The 17,011-nt window shown below is 37.2% G+C and overlaps 4 protein-coding genes across 6 annotated transcripts; 1 reads left to right on the forward strand and 3 right to left on the reverse strand.

Annotated features, from left to right (window-relative positions):
• The first annotated feature begins 3,900 nt into the window (after nt 1-3,900).
• On the forward strand, nt 3,901-4,471 carry LOC111472346 (flowering-promoting factor 1-like protein 2). The gene has a single exon (XM_023118022.1). It carries the CDS (start codon nt 3,925-3,927, stop codon nt 4,246-4,248), a length of 324 nt encoding a protein of 107 aa, XP_022973790.1. The 5' UTR covers nt 3,901-3,924; the 3' UTR covers nt 4,249-4,471.
• A 3,256-nt stretch (nt 4,472-7,727) lies between these two features.
• LOC111472343 (60S ribosome subunit biogenesis protein NIP7 homolog) lies at nt 7,728-8,724 on the reverse strand. Its single transcript, XM_023118014.1, has one exon. The coding sequence runs from the start codon at nt 8,594-8,596 to the stop codon at nt 8,033-8,035; it is 564 nt and encodes a 187-aa protein (XP_022973782.1). The 5' UTR covers nt 8,597-8,724; the 3' UTR covers nt 7,728-8,032.
• A 968-nt stretch (nt 8,725-9,692) lies between these two features.
• LOC111472341 (protein SRC2-like) lies at nt 9,693-11,039 on the reverse strand. The gene has a single exon (XM_023118011.1). The coding sequence runs from the start codon at nt 10,856-10,858 to the stop codon at nt 9,905-9,907; it is 954 nt and encodes a 317-aa protein (XP_022973779.1). The 5' UTR covers nt 10,859-11,039; the 3' UTR covers nt 9,693-9,904.
• Nucleotides 11,040-11,543: 504 nt separating this feature from the next.
• On the reverse strand, nt 11,544-16,715 carry LOC111472337. Of its 3 annotated transcripts, none has more exons than XR_002715402.1 (3): nt 14,930-16,548; nt 11,850-13,924; nt 11,544-11,782 (listed from the first exon to the last, which is right to left on the reverse strand). XR_002715402.1 is itself a non-coding variant. In XM_023118008.1 (3 exons), exons 2-3 carry the CDS (start codon nt 15,680-15,682, stop codon nt 12,332-12,334), a joined length of 2,346 nt encoding a protein of 781 aa, XP_022973776.1. In that variant the 5' UTR covers nt 16,555-16,715; the 3' UTR covers nt 11,544-12,331. The 3 variants fall into 3 exon arrangements, 2 of the variants coding, with proteins under 2 accessions (XP_022973776.1, XP_022973775.1); XM_023118008.1 differs by adding an exon at nt 16,555-16,715 and having other exon boundaries at nt 11,544-13,924; nt 14,930-15,682; XM_023118007.1 differs by adding an exon at nt 16,555-16,715 and having other exon boundaries at nt 11,544-13,924; nt 14,930-16,376.
• Between the last annotated feature and the right edge of the window lie 296 nt (nt 16,716-17,011).

The raw sequence follows: 17,011 nt of genomic DNA on the forward strand, positions 1-17,011 counted from the left end.
CGCTAATTAATTTTAAAATAGAAAAAAAAAATAGAATTTAGGGATTGAGAACAGGTATATCACATGGGCATGTCAAGGGATTGTTTAGAAAAGTCATTTTAAGAGTTTAAAGCAAAGCTAGCGTGAGAAAGTTGGTCGGTTTGAGACATGTTTAGAAAAGTCATTTTAAGAGTTTAAAGCAAAGCTAGCGTGAGAAAGTTGGTCGGTTTGAGACATAAATTAATATTTGTAACAACTTTATTATTATTATTATTATTTAAAATTTTAAAAAAAAATTAGTAAAATGTTTATTAAAAGAAATGTGTAAGTTAAATCCAATTTAGAGATAAAAGTTTTAATAAATTAAAATATTATTCTTATAATTTAATAAAATGTGTTGAGTATGCGACGATTAACTATCAATATGTCAACGGGTTGACTTTTTGTATTGAGCTGGGTTACATAGTTGATTGGATAAAAAACAAAAAAAAAAATTGTCGAGAACTCGTTTTTTTCATCTAATAAGCTACTTATTATATACAATCCGCTAAATACAAAAATTATCGCATATATATAATTTTGAAAATTTTTGTTTATAATTTTTGAAAATGGGAGACATAGTACAAATATATAACTTTTTTTTAAAAAAAAAAAAATTTAAAACAAAATTGTTATCCAATGGGACGACAACTTTTTATTATTTATTTTTTAAAATTAGATTAAAAATTGTAAAGTGCTTTTTTTTTAAAAGTGATTAGTAAGCAAAAATAAATAAATAAATAAATAAATAAATAAATGGAACTGGTTATATACCTAATATTCCAAGAATTTTAGGCTTTATATTGTTGGCGTGGGATTATTGTGTAAGTATGATCTGTAGAAGCTTAATACGTAAGGTTAATTATAATTAGTACTTTAATCATTTATTTTAGGGTTTCCTTTTTAAAGTGGACACTTAGGCTAATATTCTATGATTATCTTTTAATTTGTTTATATTTATTTAAATATATATTTTCCGTCCCAAAAACCCTGAGTAATTATGTCCCACTGTAAATTAGTCTTTGTTCGGTCTTTAAAGTTTGAAATTTGTTTTAACTGTCGATTCATCTATTATTATTTTTTGTTCAGTAGATTAATAATTCAACTCTGCTCTCGAACTATTTAGTAACTAACTTCGAGTTTCAAGAGCTTTGAAAATAGAAACCTGTCGAGTTTCAAGAGTCTAGAGAAGAAATAAAAACTAAGACGAAATCTTGGAGACTTGAGCGTTTTTTTAATATATTTTTTCATTCAGTAAATTAACGGTTCAACTCTGCTCTAGAACCATTTGGTAACCATTTCGAGCTTCAAATGCTCGTTGGAAATCAAATTCAAACCTCGAGAATAAAAACCCATCGAGCTTGAGAGTCTAGAGACCAAAATAAAGACTGAATTCAAATCTCGGGATTATGTTATCGTGAGCGTTTTTTTAAATATATGTTTATGAAAGTATATGGTGGAAGGGAATAAATGGGAATTGGGAGATTAGGAGGTGACAAATGGAGCAATGAAAGCAAAGAAATAGATATAGATGGAGGAAGATGTGGAAAGGGAGCAAATTGTTGGGTGATTTTAATGAAAATTGGACCATTTTAGATACCTCAACGACAACCAAAAAATGTACAAAGATTCATGTCGTTGCCTAAAGACAAAATATGTTTTGTTCTTTGGTCTTCTTGCTTTTTGTTCCATCACTATGTCTCCTTTTTTACGCCAACTCTCTTTTCTTACGGTTTCGTTGCCTTCTCACGAATCGACATCGTACCCTTTCAACTTTTGGGAGAGTATTCGTTTGCTCGTTTCTAGTAGTTTTTTTAGCATAACGTGTATATGTCAAGGGTTTGGAAGTAATAACTCGGTTAATATTCTATAGAGAGTAACTGCGCCAATTCGTGTTACCATATTGAACCATTCTCAAGTTGATAATCGTTTGTTTATTAGTAGTTTCTAAGCATAATGTGTATACGTGAAGGGTTTGGAAGAAATAACCCAGTCAATGTTCTATAAAGAGTAACCGTGTCAGTTCGTGTTACCATATTGAACCATACTCAAGTTGAAAATTGTTTGCTCATTTCTAGTAGTTTCTAAGCATAATGTGTATACATGAAGGGTTTGGAAGGAATAACCGAGTCAGTATTCTATAGAGAGTAACTGTGTCAATTCATATTACCATATTAAACCATACTCAAGTTGATAATCGTTTGCTCGTTTCTAATAGTTTCTAAGATAATGTATATACTTGAAGGGCTTGGAAAAAATAACTGGGTCAATGTTTTATAGAGAGTAACCATGCAAACTCATGTTACCATATTGAACCACGCTCGAGTTCATAATCTTAACTCTTGTTCATTTAAAAGAATATGAATCTCAAATATACATATAAGGCAATCTTGATGAATGATCTCGACCCGTTCAAAATATTATTAATATTGCAAGTAAATGTGTTGAATATATTATCCAAATCACATATTATTTTCAATATAATTATCCAAAATTAAAGAATAAAAAAATAAGAGAATATGAAACTTATATATATACACACATATATATATATATATTTTACTTATCTATTTTTTTTAATATTTTATTTTAGTTATTGAATTTTTGTAATATTAGAGTTAAAAAATCCCTAATTTTAATTTTTTAAATGATAAAAGTAAAAAGAGAAAATAAAATGAATATAAAAGTTTGAAAATGCCTAAAAAAATAGAATATTAAAATTAAAAAAAAATTAGGGGAAAAGGCATAATGTGGAAAAGTAATTGTTTGTGTAGCCCATTTGAGGGTATTCACACAAACACACACAAGACAAAGATTCTCACGTGTGGGGTTTTTAAATAATAATAAATAAATAAAAATACTTTATTTTTCTCTCTTTTTAATTTTCAAAGCCTTTTGGAATTTTGCAATATAAATGGAATTCCCATATCCCATAATTAAATACCCTATACATTTTTAAACAACCCCAAGGTTTTTTTTTTTTTTTTTCCGTAAAATTCATACAATAATTGACACTTACGTTCGATCAAGAGACTAAAGGTTCGAATTCTTAACTCCCATCAAACACGTTACATGAATTAGGCTCTACCCAATGCGTGAAACACTAAGCTTAGAAATTACGATCGCAAGATGTAACTCAAAGGAATTCGACCCAATGCACAAAACCTAACCGACCCTTGACATATGATAACAAGACATGTTCATAACGGGATTGTCAAACGCAACTACTAGCTTCTAAGAGAGTCGGAGTTTCGAGCTCTCGGCACAAGAGAAGAAATCCGTATGAACAAAATTGTAACAGCCCAGGTCCACCGCTAACAGATATTGTTCTCTTTGGGCTTTTCCTTCTGGACTTCCCATCAAGGCTTTAAAATGCGTCTACTAAGAGGAGGTTTCCACACCCTTATAAAAGTGTTTTGTTCTCCTCTACAACCAATGTGGGACATCACAATTCACCTCCTTCTGGGTCCAGCGTCCTCGCTAGCACTCGTTCCTTTCTTCAATCGATGTGGAACTCCCGCCTTATCCACCCCTATTTGGGGCCAGAGTCCTTACTGGCATACTGCCTCGTGTCTATTCCCTTCAAGGAACAGCGAGAAGGTTGGCACATCGTCCGATGTTTGACTCTAATATTATTTGTAACGACCCAGGTCCACCGCTAGTAGATATTGTCTTCTTTGAAGCCTGGACCATTACAAAAATAACCATTTCGATAATTGATAGTGGAGCAAATTAGGCACGATAAATTTGGATTCTTTTTTAAATTTTGGGAAGACCCCACTTCACATTAGCCTCCATATCCAAAAAAATAAGCATTAAAGTTTGGTCTCTCTCTATATATATAACCCTATGTTAGCAATCCCCACATTATTCCCCAAACCCCATTGTAAATCTCTGAAACAGACAATGTCGGGCGTTTGGGTGTTCGACAACGGGGTGATCCGGCTGGCGGAGGGCGGCGGAGGCAGCAGAAACCGGGGGCGGAATGTTCTAATTTACACGGCGACGAACGAGGCGATGACGACATTGACGGTGCTTAAGAACAAGCTGTTGAGTTTGGGATGGGAAATTTACTACGAAGATGCAGAGATTGTGCAGTTTCATAAGCCTTCTTCTGTGGACCTTATTTCCCTTCCCACGGACTTCAACAAGGTCAAGGCTAGGCACTTATACGACGTCGTTGTCAGGAATCGTAATCTTTTTCATGTTAAGGACATGCAGTCCCAGTGATTGTAGGACCCTTTTCCCCTCCCATCACACGACGTCGTTTTTTGTCATCTCTCTCCCTCTCTCTCTCTCTCTCTCGGGTTGTGTTCTTTTGTTTGCTTCATTAAAGTTTTTTTTTTTTTTTTTTAATGTTGTTTATTTTCATGGGTGATTGATTGATAGTGTGGTTTGATGTGTAATAAATATCGTAACTTTAAACTATGTTCGGGTTTATTTTAGGCTAAAACAATTTGATTCTCTTCAGATCGGTGCAAAGATTCGAACTTTTTACCTTTTTGTCTACAATATATAGAAAGATAAATTTTGAACTTGCATCTAATGGTATCGTAAGAGATGTTTTGTCCGTGCTTTCTGCAAAAATCCCTTTTATTTACATGGATTAGAGGGTAGGGATTCCCGTGGAGAATTCACATGGATCAAGAAGAAATCTCTCTTCACTCTCCCTCATATCCATCATTTAAATGGGGATTTCCCACCATGTTTGGAGCGGATTCCCTCGAAGTGAAACCGTAGGCCGTACGGGTTAAATAGACATCTCTAATGGGTATCGAACTAAAAAAAAGTGAAATGAAAGCAGGTAAAGAGGAACGGGGAATTGACACGTAAGTAAATTGAAAAGAGGTTTGAATTAATTTTCATTTTTCTCTTACAAAGTTGATATAGTGTCCCACCTTGTCCGCCCCCTACTCTAATTTATTAAAAATATTTCAAAAATTTCCCGTTCATCCAACCGTATAAAATTACCAATATAGCCACGTTATTTTACTTCTAAATTATTTTTCGTTAATTTAACGATGAAGTCGAGAATTTTATCTCGTGCCCGAGTTTCTGTCCTTATTAAATAGATAGCAAGAGAGGAAGGGTCTATATGCAAAAACATCATTTTTTTGGATGGTTTTCATGCATAGACTTCAGCTAAGAAAATAGCTCCCATGCATAATTAGACGCCCAAGAAAAAATATAAATAAATAAATAAAAGAAATTAGCTAAGGGTAATTATATTGATATATATATATATATTATATGTGGGGTTAGGTGACCTAACACAGCACGTGCATGCATCACAGACAGGTGCCGATAAGAGTAGCCTGATGGGTCAACGCATAGCCCATGTTATGGGGGAAGAAAGTTTACTTTCACTTCTGGTGAATCTATATTTCTATTACATCATAAAAAATAATAATAATATAATATTAATAACAAGAAATTTAGAATCTTTAATGTATGAATTTAAATATTTTTTTTATTAATTTTTATTTATAACATGTTTTTTAGAAATATTCATCGATATTATCATAAAATTGAGATTTTGATTTTTTTTTTCTTTTTTAAATTTAAACGAGCCATTGGATGCATAGCTCAAAACCCATTCCTATTTGGATATGGGCACCAATGTTCTCGATCATCTCGTATGACGTAGGCGTGTAGCTAGTCTCGTGTTTAATGATCATCTAATGGTTATCAATCAAAAAGGTCGGTAGATAAATCCATCTCTAGACCATCTAAATTTATCAACAGATTTTGAATAGAGAAATCTGTACCTGAAAACACATATTTTCAAGAATAATATAACACAATGTCAAACCAAACCTTTACATTGCAAACTCTTGGCAAGCTCATCGACAAGACAGTAGCATAACTAAGTAGATAAAATGTTCTTGCCTCTGGAGCTCGTGTACTCTAGCTTGGTTGCATTATTCTTAAAATAGACTCCTTTCAACTTTTGTCATCTTTATTAGTACAAGATAAGAGAGCTATACTACACCCTAACCATTCATATGATTCGATGGAAGGTATGTTCCTTTACCCTAGGATTTGAACTATTGTTATAAACGTCTTTCAATCTGTGCCCTAAAATGACATTCTAAGTACTTAGAAAGAGATTTCAAATTCAAAGTGTTAAAAGTCTAAGAAGTTGGATTTGAACTATTGTTATAAACGTCTTTCTATCTGTGCCCTAAAATGACATTCTAAGTACTTGGAAAGAGATTTCAAATTTAAAGTGTTAAAAGTCTAAGTTGTATATTATATTTGCTTTCTTATAGTACCTAGATTACAACCACGAATCACATAGGCAAGCTATAACTATTATAAGCCTCTATTTTTCCTAAAGTAACATCATTAAAACACGTCCAAAGAACAAAAGAAAAAACAAGTTATGGCTATATATATTTGGTAGTTGGCAATTACATACTCAAATATATGTACTTTAGGACTCAAAATGTATACTTATAAGGAAAACTTAAGAGAAAAAACTAAATGATTATAATGAAAAGACCAAACAGCTCATACTAGATTATGAGATAGAATTAAGAACCACCCTCAGAAAAAAGGCAGAAATGAAGTGAATTTTATCTGTTCCAGTTGATTGAACCAGATTTTGGGTAAAAATGCCACAATAATCCACCAATAGCCCACCTGTTGATTGGCCATGCTTTTAGGAGATCATGTAGCAACTGAAGTGAAACCAAGGCTGGTTTTTGTACAAAGTTCAACCAACAAAAATACTCAAAATCAATCATATTCGATGAATGCCAAAACCCAACATGAAAATGAAAATATATGAACCTACCCATCAAATCAAGAAGGTGAGAAAAAGCTCATTAGCTCAACAATAGGATATTCAAATCTAATGAAAAAATGAAAACATTTTCAAGCATAGTCTTTGATGCTTATTCATAAATCTAAATAAGCCTGCACTCATCTCAGCAAAACTTCTAAGAGGTAGGCAGTTTATCTTTAACGCGTATTGAACAGACCAAAAATGAATCTGGTTACACCACAAAATGGCAAAACAAAGACTTGGACATGGAAGAAGTGTGAGATCCCAAATTGGTTGGAGAGAACGAAACCTTATACGGGTGTGGAAATCTCTCATTGGCAGACGCGTGCATTTTAAAAACCTTGAGGGAAAACCCAAAGATGATAATATGTGTTAGCGATGGGCTTGGGCTAGGTGGATTGTGAGATCCCTCCAATAGATGTGGGAAGAACGAAACATTCTTGATAAGGGTGTGGAAACACAACCTAGCAAAGGCATTTTAAAAATCTTGAGGGGAAGCCCGGAAGGGAGAGACCAAAGAAAACAAGCAGTGGGCTTGGGCTGTTACAAGAAAAATGGACGACCTCACAAATCTGTTCTAGGGTTATACAACTGTGTCGTGGAACTCGAAGAAGACAAAGAGCTATAATCGCCTACAATATTACAAAAGTCCTCAGAAACCAACACCCAGAAAAGGAAACTAGCTGAAAACCAAAATCCTTGGGACTCCAACAAGTCCACTAAGAAAACTCATTTCTAGGGAGGATCATTCTAGCTCAATTCACCACAAGTTTGATTATCTTGCTACGAAATGAGAAGCTTGCAATAAGCAATGACCGAGACAAAAATGAGAAGCTTGGCATCTTGCTACGAAAAAAAATAACAGACCACTAACCCCACATGGCACATGCTTGTCAAAGTGGATTAACAACAGATCATCAAAGAAAATCATTAATACGATCATAACAAGAAGAAATTATTTGTATGCAGCAAAGCAATAGGCACTATCTGATCTCTATGACATTAAATAGCCCGCAATTGGGCAATAGTTTCATTGTTCTCATAAATTTAACACTCTTAAAAGCGACAAAACTTAACACCAAGGTGTGCAGAACTTACAAATTTGACATCATGCCTAAGGCAGTATACCAATTTGGGCTCAAAATCCTCTCAATCCACGAACTTCACAAGAAATGCTCGAGTAATATGATACCCAAAACGAGTCAACTCGTCTTCATTGTTGATTCAAAGCTCATCCTCCATCCTCAAATACTCTCCAATATCCGACTGATGAAGAACCACAATCCCATTAGGGTCCAACTTCCTACAATCCTGAGTGGACTTCGCCGCAATTCCGAATCCCAAAGGTATGTCCGACATAGAATACACAACGACTCCATCACCAGGAGCAATATTTTCAGTAATCCGCCCTAAGCCTCCTTTCAAAACATGGTTCCCATACAAAAAAGACATCTCAGAGGTAGGTTTAAGCCAAACCTTGTGTCTGGCATTGGCGGACAAGAGACCTAGCGAGTGAACGGTGAGATGAAAACTGCCGCCATGAGTGAACTTGCCAATGCATGTGCCGAGAGCCACGAGATTGTTACGGGCTACGTTGGTGGCTCGCTTGACAAGAGAATCGCTGACGTAATAGACCTTGTTTTTGTGGAGGCGGAAGCAGTAGCGGCCGGGATTTTGTTCGGGGCCTTCGTGAGCGGGATTCTCGACGATGTTCTTGAGGTTGTTTCCGGTGAATTTGTGTAGCTTTTCGAACACGGCAGTGGTCTCCTTCTCGTCTAGAGGCCTCATCTTCGGTGGTCGGAGCAGGGAGATTGGGCGGTGGCGCGGTGGTTTTGGAGGTTTTGGAGGTTTTGGAGGTTTGAGCGTTTATATTCAGATGGGTACCACTTTATCGGGGATTTTCTGTGGAGAGTTTGAAGAAACCCTACTTGAAAAGCTGAACGATTAGTAAAGAAAGCCCAGGCCTGATATTAGGAAAGCCCATAAAAATTTGTTAAATTACAATTCACACCCCCACACAATAAATATCTCTTTAAATTTTTTATTTTATATCAAAAAATAATCTATTGAATTTAAATAAAATTAAATATATCATCAAAGTTGAGGGCTTTTTTAAATTCAAACCTATTATTAAAACAATAAAAAATGAAGGATCTATTAAAAATGTTAACTTATATTTAAGTTTATTCCCATTTTCTTGCTCATACTTTGTTGTGCTCGGTGTCACGGTCATGCATCTAAGGCTTGTTGTCCATAGTTGCAAGTCAAGTCAAACTCTTTATGTCTTTTCATGTGCTGCTGTTACTGTATCTTTCCATGTTCTACTGTTTGTCTTTCCATCTTCTAGTGTTTTATGTCTGGTTCCATCTTCTAGTATTTTATGTCTTTTCAGACATAAAATGCCTAAAAAATGTACGGATATGATTGGTTGTCAACTTCTATCTTTCCATGTTATAGTGTTCTAGGAAGTATGATGTTTCGGAAAAAATTATGTCTAGGCCTACCAACTTCAAGATGTACTCAAAATGTACTATAGTGTTGTTACACTCTTCTTCCAACCGGCTTCAAAATGTACTATAGTGTTGTTATACTCTTGCTTCCAACAAACTTCAAAATGTACTATAGTGTTGTGACTTTCTTGGTGCCGCACAATTGCAAGTTCATTTAGCCGAACAAGCCCGTCATTCCCTTGTCACCTAAAACTCGGACAGTTTCAAAGGGAAAGTGATGGGTGTGGAGTTTTTCTTGGACGAAGCAATCCGACAACATTTGTCTCATCATCGCCTAGCTACAGTGAAATATATCTCTCAAGAGTGAGTGAAATATATCCGTGAAGAGTGAGTCTAGAGTCAGAGGGCCGGTACTATCTTCAGCAACAAAATTCAACCAAATATTTTTTTTAGTATATATTAAACTATAGGCTGATGATTGAAGCCTGAGTCGGTGAGTCGACGAACAAACTGTTCACAAATCGACCTTAAAAAAAGAATTCTCACAAATGAATGTTGTTGAGTATACAAAAGTTGGAGAATTTTGCACAAACCAAAAGGCTAAAAAACAGATATACAGACCACATCCTTTACATCAAAAGTGAAATCAGCCGTCTGCGGCGTCCGATGCTATATCTCCGATCAACAGCCCGCCCAACATTCCCCCAACCAACCCAGCTCCCAATCCTAATCCCATGTGGTTCTTCTTCCTCTGCGGCTTCGGCGGATAATACGACGGCTGCGGAGGATATGCGTAGGCCGGCGGAGGCCGGTACCCATACGCCGGCGCAGATGGCCGCTGTTGGTGATTGTAACCATACTCAGGTTGAGACCGCTCCGGCGCGTACGAGCTGTACAACGGTGCCGGTACGTACGAGTCGTACGATGGCGCCGGAGAGTACGCGCTGTATCCCATTGGCAGCTGCGGGTAAACTGTATACCCTGCCTCCTGCGACACCACTTTCGGTGGAGGGATCGGGTGCGAATTCGAAGTTGGATGGTAAGCTTCCGACCGAGGAGGCAGAGGAGGAGGAAAAGCCCCACCGTGAGCGACGGCGAATGAACTCGACTCCGCGGAAACCGGGCTATAAGACTGGACCGGTCCCGGTTGAACAGGACCGGATGGCGAATTGTCCGCAAATTTGAAGGAGAAATTTAAGACCCCCTGGGGATTTCCAGACGGTTTTCTCACCTGATAACTAAGATGCTGCATCGAATCGCCTTTTCCGTCGCCGGCGGAATCAAGAAGCTCCTTCACCGGAACGTAGACCTTGCCGATATCCCTATCGCCGAGATTCCGCTGGCAACAGAGCTTGAAATTCAGGGTAAGGCGGTTAGCCCTAGCGGCGGCCTCGTCGATAGCGAATTTGATAGAGAAATTCCAGATCGGATTGCTGCCACCTTCTTTATCGACGGGAGTTTTGAATCTCTGGCTGGATTTAGACTTGGCGTTGACGGTGGTCACGAGCTTGACGACGGTGTAAACGTCCATCTTCATGAGGAAATTGACGTTGTTTAGGTCTCTGGCAGAGACAACCTTGATCTCCATGGATCTTTCCATGGGAAGATTTCTTAGAACGGAAAAGGAAAGAGAATCGGAGACTGGAGATCGGGGACTTGGGAGGTTCAGGGAGATCGGCGGCCAGACGTGGCAGAGTAAGGTTTTGGATCAGAGTTTGGTATTTTATAAGAACGAAGAAAACAGGTTTCTTAGGCAAACGGATGAACCGGTCAATTCAATACTTCCCAATCCGGATGCCTCTTTGAAATTCTTACAGAAAAAAACTAATAAATTAATACCTTCAATCGTTTTAAAAATATATATAATTTACAAAATTATTGACAAATAATTTTCTTTTTCTTCCTAGTTTGTCGAACTTTATTTATAAAAAAAACAAGAGACCAAAATGTTAAGATTCACGAACATCCACTAGTAGAATGATATTGTCCACTTTGAACATAAACTCTCATAACTTCTTTCTCACATCATTTGTTCGACATTTGATCACTTTTGGCTCACAATTTCTTTGTTCAACATTTGAGAATTCTATTGACATGAATAAGTTAAGAGCATTACTCTGTTATCATATTAGGAATCATGAACCTACACAACGATATGATATCGTCCACTGTGAGAATAGTTCTCGTAACTCTAAAAGGCCTCTAGTGTCCCTTATTTATGAACACATGATCTTCCTCTTAATTAGAGGACGTGAGACAATTCCTTATAATAATTCTCCTTTCAATAATTCTCAACGCAAACGTGTCCATGAATCGATAATAAAAACTTTACAAGATCTATAAATATTTCAGAAAATAATAAAAACTCAGCAAACCAAACCAAACAGTTCAACATGATTACTTGGTTCTAAGGTATTCCACATATTTGCTTGGTTCTTTGTCTAACTTCTGTTTTCCAAAGAGAAATATGAACAAACGAACAACGCCCATCTTCCATTCCATTCAAAAGGTAAGAACTTAGAACCTGCACAATGATTAGCAGTTTAGCTTCTGGAATCTGTCTGCTCTAAAAAGGAAACAGATACACCAACCTTCTGCCATTGATTCTACACTGAAGTAATCCATTCCAGACCTCCTTAACCTTCTTGTTAGATATTTACATTCGACATAGCCGGGTGGACGGAGCATATAGCATAATCACCAGCTTTCTTGCTGAGGATGGGAAGATGAAGCCATAACTCACAGGACATGTTTTACTTTCACTACTGGACACTGCACAGAGCAAAAACGAGGGGCGTTCGAGAACGGAGTGATCAAAGAAAAACGTTGACCGAGATACGAACTGTGTGCAGCAAAAAATAACTTAAGAGACAACTAAGGGGGCTTGGTTTCTGAATTACCACCGAGAACTGGTCGAAGTTGGCAAGGAGACTTGGTTCACCATAAGGCTCAAATAGATTACAAAGTAGCATTTGTTCTATGTCTAACTAAGCTTCCAGTTTTTGGAACATATTGCCATTGTCATTGCAAATAGTACTTTATCTGTCATCTAGTTCAAACTTATCTGTGTGACTCACCTTGCATGAGCCTGCTCAGAAGTGCTCAACATACAATTCTCTTCTAGAAAGACATCCCTACTCTTTCGCTTCTGTTTTACATCCAATAGTCCTAAAGCATGAGCTTCGAGAGCTCGAGTTGTCGGTGGTCGGTTTCGATTACTTTGTCGTCTAGAAACTATGGTTGAGTCACGTTCTGAAATATCCACACTTTTTTGTTCTTTCATTTCTGTGGTGGAACTTCCATGGCTGTCGGAATCTTGAGGAATCGGCAAATTAAGGTCGATCAAAGAATGAGGAACATGTCTACTTTGTGGAACATCAATACAACTAGTAACTGTACTGCTCCTGGACAAAGAAGACAATGGCCAGTTCTCCTTGGACGAATCGATTTGTACGAGAATGTCGCGGTTTAAATCGTAACGATCAAATGAACTGTGCTCCCGATCTTTTAGCTCAGGATCTGTGAATATTTTAAATGAACCGTAGCTTGCTTGTTGACTGCAAGTGTTTAATTCCCAGCTTGGTTTGGTATAAGCAGTGATATCAATATCAGATTTGGGGTTTCCCTGGCTCATTTGGCACTGAATAGCCTTTCTTTCTTGTGTGTTGTCCAGTAAAGATTGCTTATCCTCCTGAATTTTCACGTTGATATTAGTAGAATGTAGGCTGCCATCATCTGGAGACTCATTATTTGAAGAATTATCAGCACAAGTTTCCTCATCAATATGAACTTCTTTATCCAAGCTGACTCTTGTGGCTCTGGAAATGTCAGTTACTTCCTTGTCAAAATGCATAGTATTATCAGAATGAGTATCATCCATCAAAATCTCTGAAGAAATATGCTCATCATCTTCAGAACTACTTTTGGATGAATATATATTTGTAAATTCGACTGGCAAACTTCGTAGTTCTCGGACTTTAGGTGTGCTTTCATCAGCCAAACTTGTATCAACTACCATGAATTTCATTGTATCTGTACTATGAACAGGAGTTCGTGGCTTAAGATAGCAGTAACGTTGCTGACTAGGAAAATCTTCCTGATCCTGCTTTGTTTTGCCAGACAGCTCACTACTTTCCTTGTCACTGCAGTGTTTTTCTACAACAATGTCAAGATCAAGAAGCCCAGGGTCTGAAGCAACCTTACTCAGGACATCACTAATGGAATCAAAGTAATGTTCTCCCTTAACTTGTTTTCTTCTGCAGAATTTCTTCACATCAGGGATCAAGAACACCAAAGAGTGTTTTAAACCAAAAGTAGTAACATAATTGTTAGCCTGCTCGGAGTGCCACCCTTTTGCTAACAAGCGGGGCCAAACAGCCTCCCAGAAGAGATCACTCGATCGGGCTTTGCTCAACCTAAAACCTCCTGTTAGAAATTTGACGATTTCATCAGGTGTTAGTGTGGAACATGCTTTACCAACTGGAATTTCTGGCCGGGCAGGATGAGCGTGACTAGACTTAATTGGATCCATGGTGGGGATGGTGAGATCTTGTTTTCCTTTACCAATTCCAACAGCCTCTACAAGTGCATTTAACCCAACTGTAGCTTTCAAAGAGAGTACATATCCCTCTAGCGATACTTTACCCTCAACAAATCTCCTAGAAACCTGTCAATGTACCAAAAGTTGAGATCTTGGGAAACAAAATACATATTATTATTATAGGATGAAATGTCAGAATAATTTCAGGCGTCTGCTGTAGATTTCCAAGCAGGTCAAGACTACATAAACAACAAAGAAATGTCTATTTTTACATCAACTTAAGCTATCCGTAAAAAAGTTAAAAAAAAAGGACAAAATGTTAAAGAAAGTCTGTTAGCACCACATACTTTACCATAGTGAATAAGTAAATGGGGTCAAGATTACATAAATAAGATGGGGTCAAGATTACATAAATACGTTGGATCTCAGGTCAGTTGGAGGGGGAACAAAATATTCCTTATAAGGGTGTGGAAACCTCTCTATAGGAGACGCGTTATAAAATCGTGAGACTGATGGCAATACGTAACGGGTTAAAGTGGATAATATCTACTAGTGGTGGGCTAGGCTATTACAAATAGTATGAGAGCCAGACAATAAATGGTGTGCAAGCGAGGACGCTAGGCCTCCAAGGGGGGTGGATTATGAGATCTCAAATCCAGTTGGAGAAGGAAACGAAACATTCCTCATAAGGGTGTGGAAACTTCTCCCTAGTAGACGCGTTTTAAAATTGTGAGGCTGACGGCAATACGTAACGGATTAAACCGAACAATATATGCTAGCAAGGGGTTTGGGCGGTTAAAAAATTATTCGTGAAATTGAAGAAATAAATAAATAAATAAAAAGGTGTGTTTTTTGGATAGGAAGAATGATTTGAGCATTTCAATGAGTAAAATAAGTGGAACTGTACTGTGTCTATTCTTTTGTGCTACTGCTACAAAATCAGGGTGTCAGTTCTACATTCTCCACTGAAAATATGGGCTGCCGACCCTTGACTGGCTCTCTAAATAAGCACATGCTAGTTTCACAGCAGGTATTCTTTAATTTTATTGTTCTTCAACATTGGTGAGGTGAGGTAGCAAATGTGAGGATAAGTTGTTGTATGATCTAACATCAAGGAAAAATTGAACTTACCTCCACTAAGGTATTGTGCTTTTCCTCTGATAATGAGGAAAGCAAGCGAGATGACAACTCCTGTTGCCTCCAGCCACTAAATAACTTCTGTCCACAAATGCATTTCTTGCCTCTTGCTTTACGACATGCCGACCATCTGCGGTATTTCTCAGATCCATAAAATTTCCCATAATAGAATGAAAGAATATCACCCATCTGTTTTGTTCCAACAAATTTCTTCACCTGAACGAGGTTCTTCCCAAAAATGTATAATCCAAGTAGAAGACTAGCCATTTCCATGTCACTCCAGGAATCATTCAAGGAAACAGGAATCACCCATTGGCCATTATCAACATTGTTTTCATTCATTTTCATCTTCATTTCTTGATGCAACAGAAAATCCTTGTTTTCCATGGCATCACAGGTTCTAGCCTCTCTAGCTTCTAAGTCATTTTGGTTTGATGCCAGAACAATATTATTACTACCATTAGTTTGCATCTGTTTCAGAATCCCAAAATCATCAATACGAGCTACCGGTGCAGGAAATCCAACATAAATATCATGCAAACCATCAGCTTGACTTTTCAAAAGCTCTAAATAGTCTGATTTGACCATAAGAGGGGGAATTATTGCTTGAAATTCATCCCCAATTTGAGGAAGAGCCTCAGAATCTCCAAAGTCATCCCATGAACTCGAAATTTCCGGAGAAACAGACTGCTCAGGTGACATATCTTCGCTGCAAGTACCTTTGCTTTTTATTTGAACTGTATCCATCTGCAAAATCCATTCATAACATGACATCCCTACAGCATATCTTCTTATCTTCAACTAATTCTATAATTATCATATCAAGAAGCATTAAACTAGCAAGATTTAATTACGTATGAGAAAGTTGTCTTCAACACAGGCATAAAAACGTTGATTAGCAGCCAATTAGATCCGCCACAACTAGTTGAAGCGAATTCCAAATACTAAACCCAATGCAAAGGAAAACAGAAAATATCATGTCAAAACCTACCATTACAAATCATATTCATCCATATGGAAGAACACAAAATTTACAGATAAAAACTGCGTTTCAAATCTACCAAATTAATCAAAGAAAAGGTTACAAAGATCCATACATACATTTAAAAAAATCTCTTAAAAGCGAAAAGAAGAACAAAGTGTTCAAACTCAATTCATCGCAGTCATATCCAGATCCATGTTTTAAGCCCAAAACGTCCCATGACTTCAAAAAAAGCTCCACTCTAAACTTAAATATCAAAACTCGAGTAAGAAAACGTTCTCAGAGATTATCCCAATGTGATCCAACGAAATTAAACTAATCTACTCAAGCAAACGCATCAAAAGCTCTAAGTAACACTAAGACAAAAATCGAACAAAATTCAAAAACCGGCGTGACGTTTTATTCTCTTCCTGTTATAAGCGAAACCATGTCGTGTCTACGAACTCACAAGACGGATTCCTGAAGTTTCATCAATCCATTAACAAAATCGAACATATGATAGAAAAACAAACGTGAAAAGAAATTTACAAAACGAGTTTTCGAAACAACAAACCACCGCAAAACCATCTACGAGTAGTGAATACAGTATAAAATGGAAATACTAGTAAATTATACTCGTAAGGAAGAAGAACAGTACCTGGTTTAAGGAAAAGTTACGCTCCCATGGCGATAAATACAGAATTCAAAGCAAAAAACCATGGACGATATATAAGAAGAAAATAAAGAAAAAGAAACAAAGCTAACTTGTTTCTGTGCTTCTCAGAGAGAAAAAGGACGAAGAGAGAGAGAGAGAGGGCTTATTATAGAGAGAGAAAGCGGGGGCTGAGGTTCGTTTCGATGGACGGAGATGAGCGCCACCACGCGCGGCGGCGGCGACGGCGAGTCGTGTGACACGTGGCGATCATGATTCGGTGGTCGATTGGATCATCTACAGGCGTATTCACCAAGAGATGATATGTTTATCGAATAAAATCATGCCACGTGTGTGGGTTGTGTTGTTGCGGCGGAAATGAAAGTTGTGGGGCGCTTATTTTTTAGGGGTGTTAGTACACGTGCGAGTTGGCGCGTGGAGTTGTAAATCTGGCTTTTTTTGG

This window comes from Cucurbita maxima, unplaced genomic scaffold (assembly GCF_002738345.1).
Source record: "Cucurbita maxima cultivar Rimu unplaced genomic scaffold, Cmax_1.0 Cma_Scf00069, whole genome shotgun sequence".
NCBI classification, from domain to species: Eukaryota; Viridiplantae; Streptophyta; class Magnoliopsida; order Cucurbitales; family Cucurbitaceae; genus Cucurbita; species Cucurbita maxima.

Excerpts from the sequence above, each read along its gene's own strand:
- LOC111472346 (XM_023118022.1), top strand. The coding sequence starts at position 3,925 with ATGTCGGGCGTTTGGGTGTTCGACAACGGGGTGATCCGGCTGGCGGAG.
- LOC111472343 (XM_023118014.1), bottom strand. The coding sequence starts at position 8,596 with ATGAGGCCTCTAGACGAGAAGGAGACCACTGCCGTGTTCGAAAAGCTA.
- LOC111472341 (XM_023118011.1), bottom strand. The coding sequence starts at position 10,858 with ATGGAAAGATCCATGGAGATCAAGGTTGTCTCTGCCAGAGACCTAAAC.
- LOC111472337 (XM_023118007.1), bottom strand. The coding sequence starts at position 15,709 with ATGTCATGTTATGAATGGATTTTGCAGATGGATACAGTTCAAATAAAA. Across the intron at positions 13,925-14,929 it reads AGCACAATACCTTAGTGGAG|GTTTCTAGGAGATTTGTTGA; the intron begins GTAAGTTCAATT and ends GTACATTGACAG.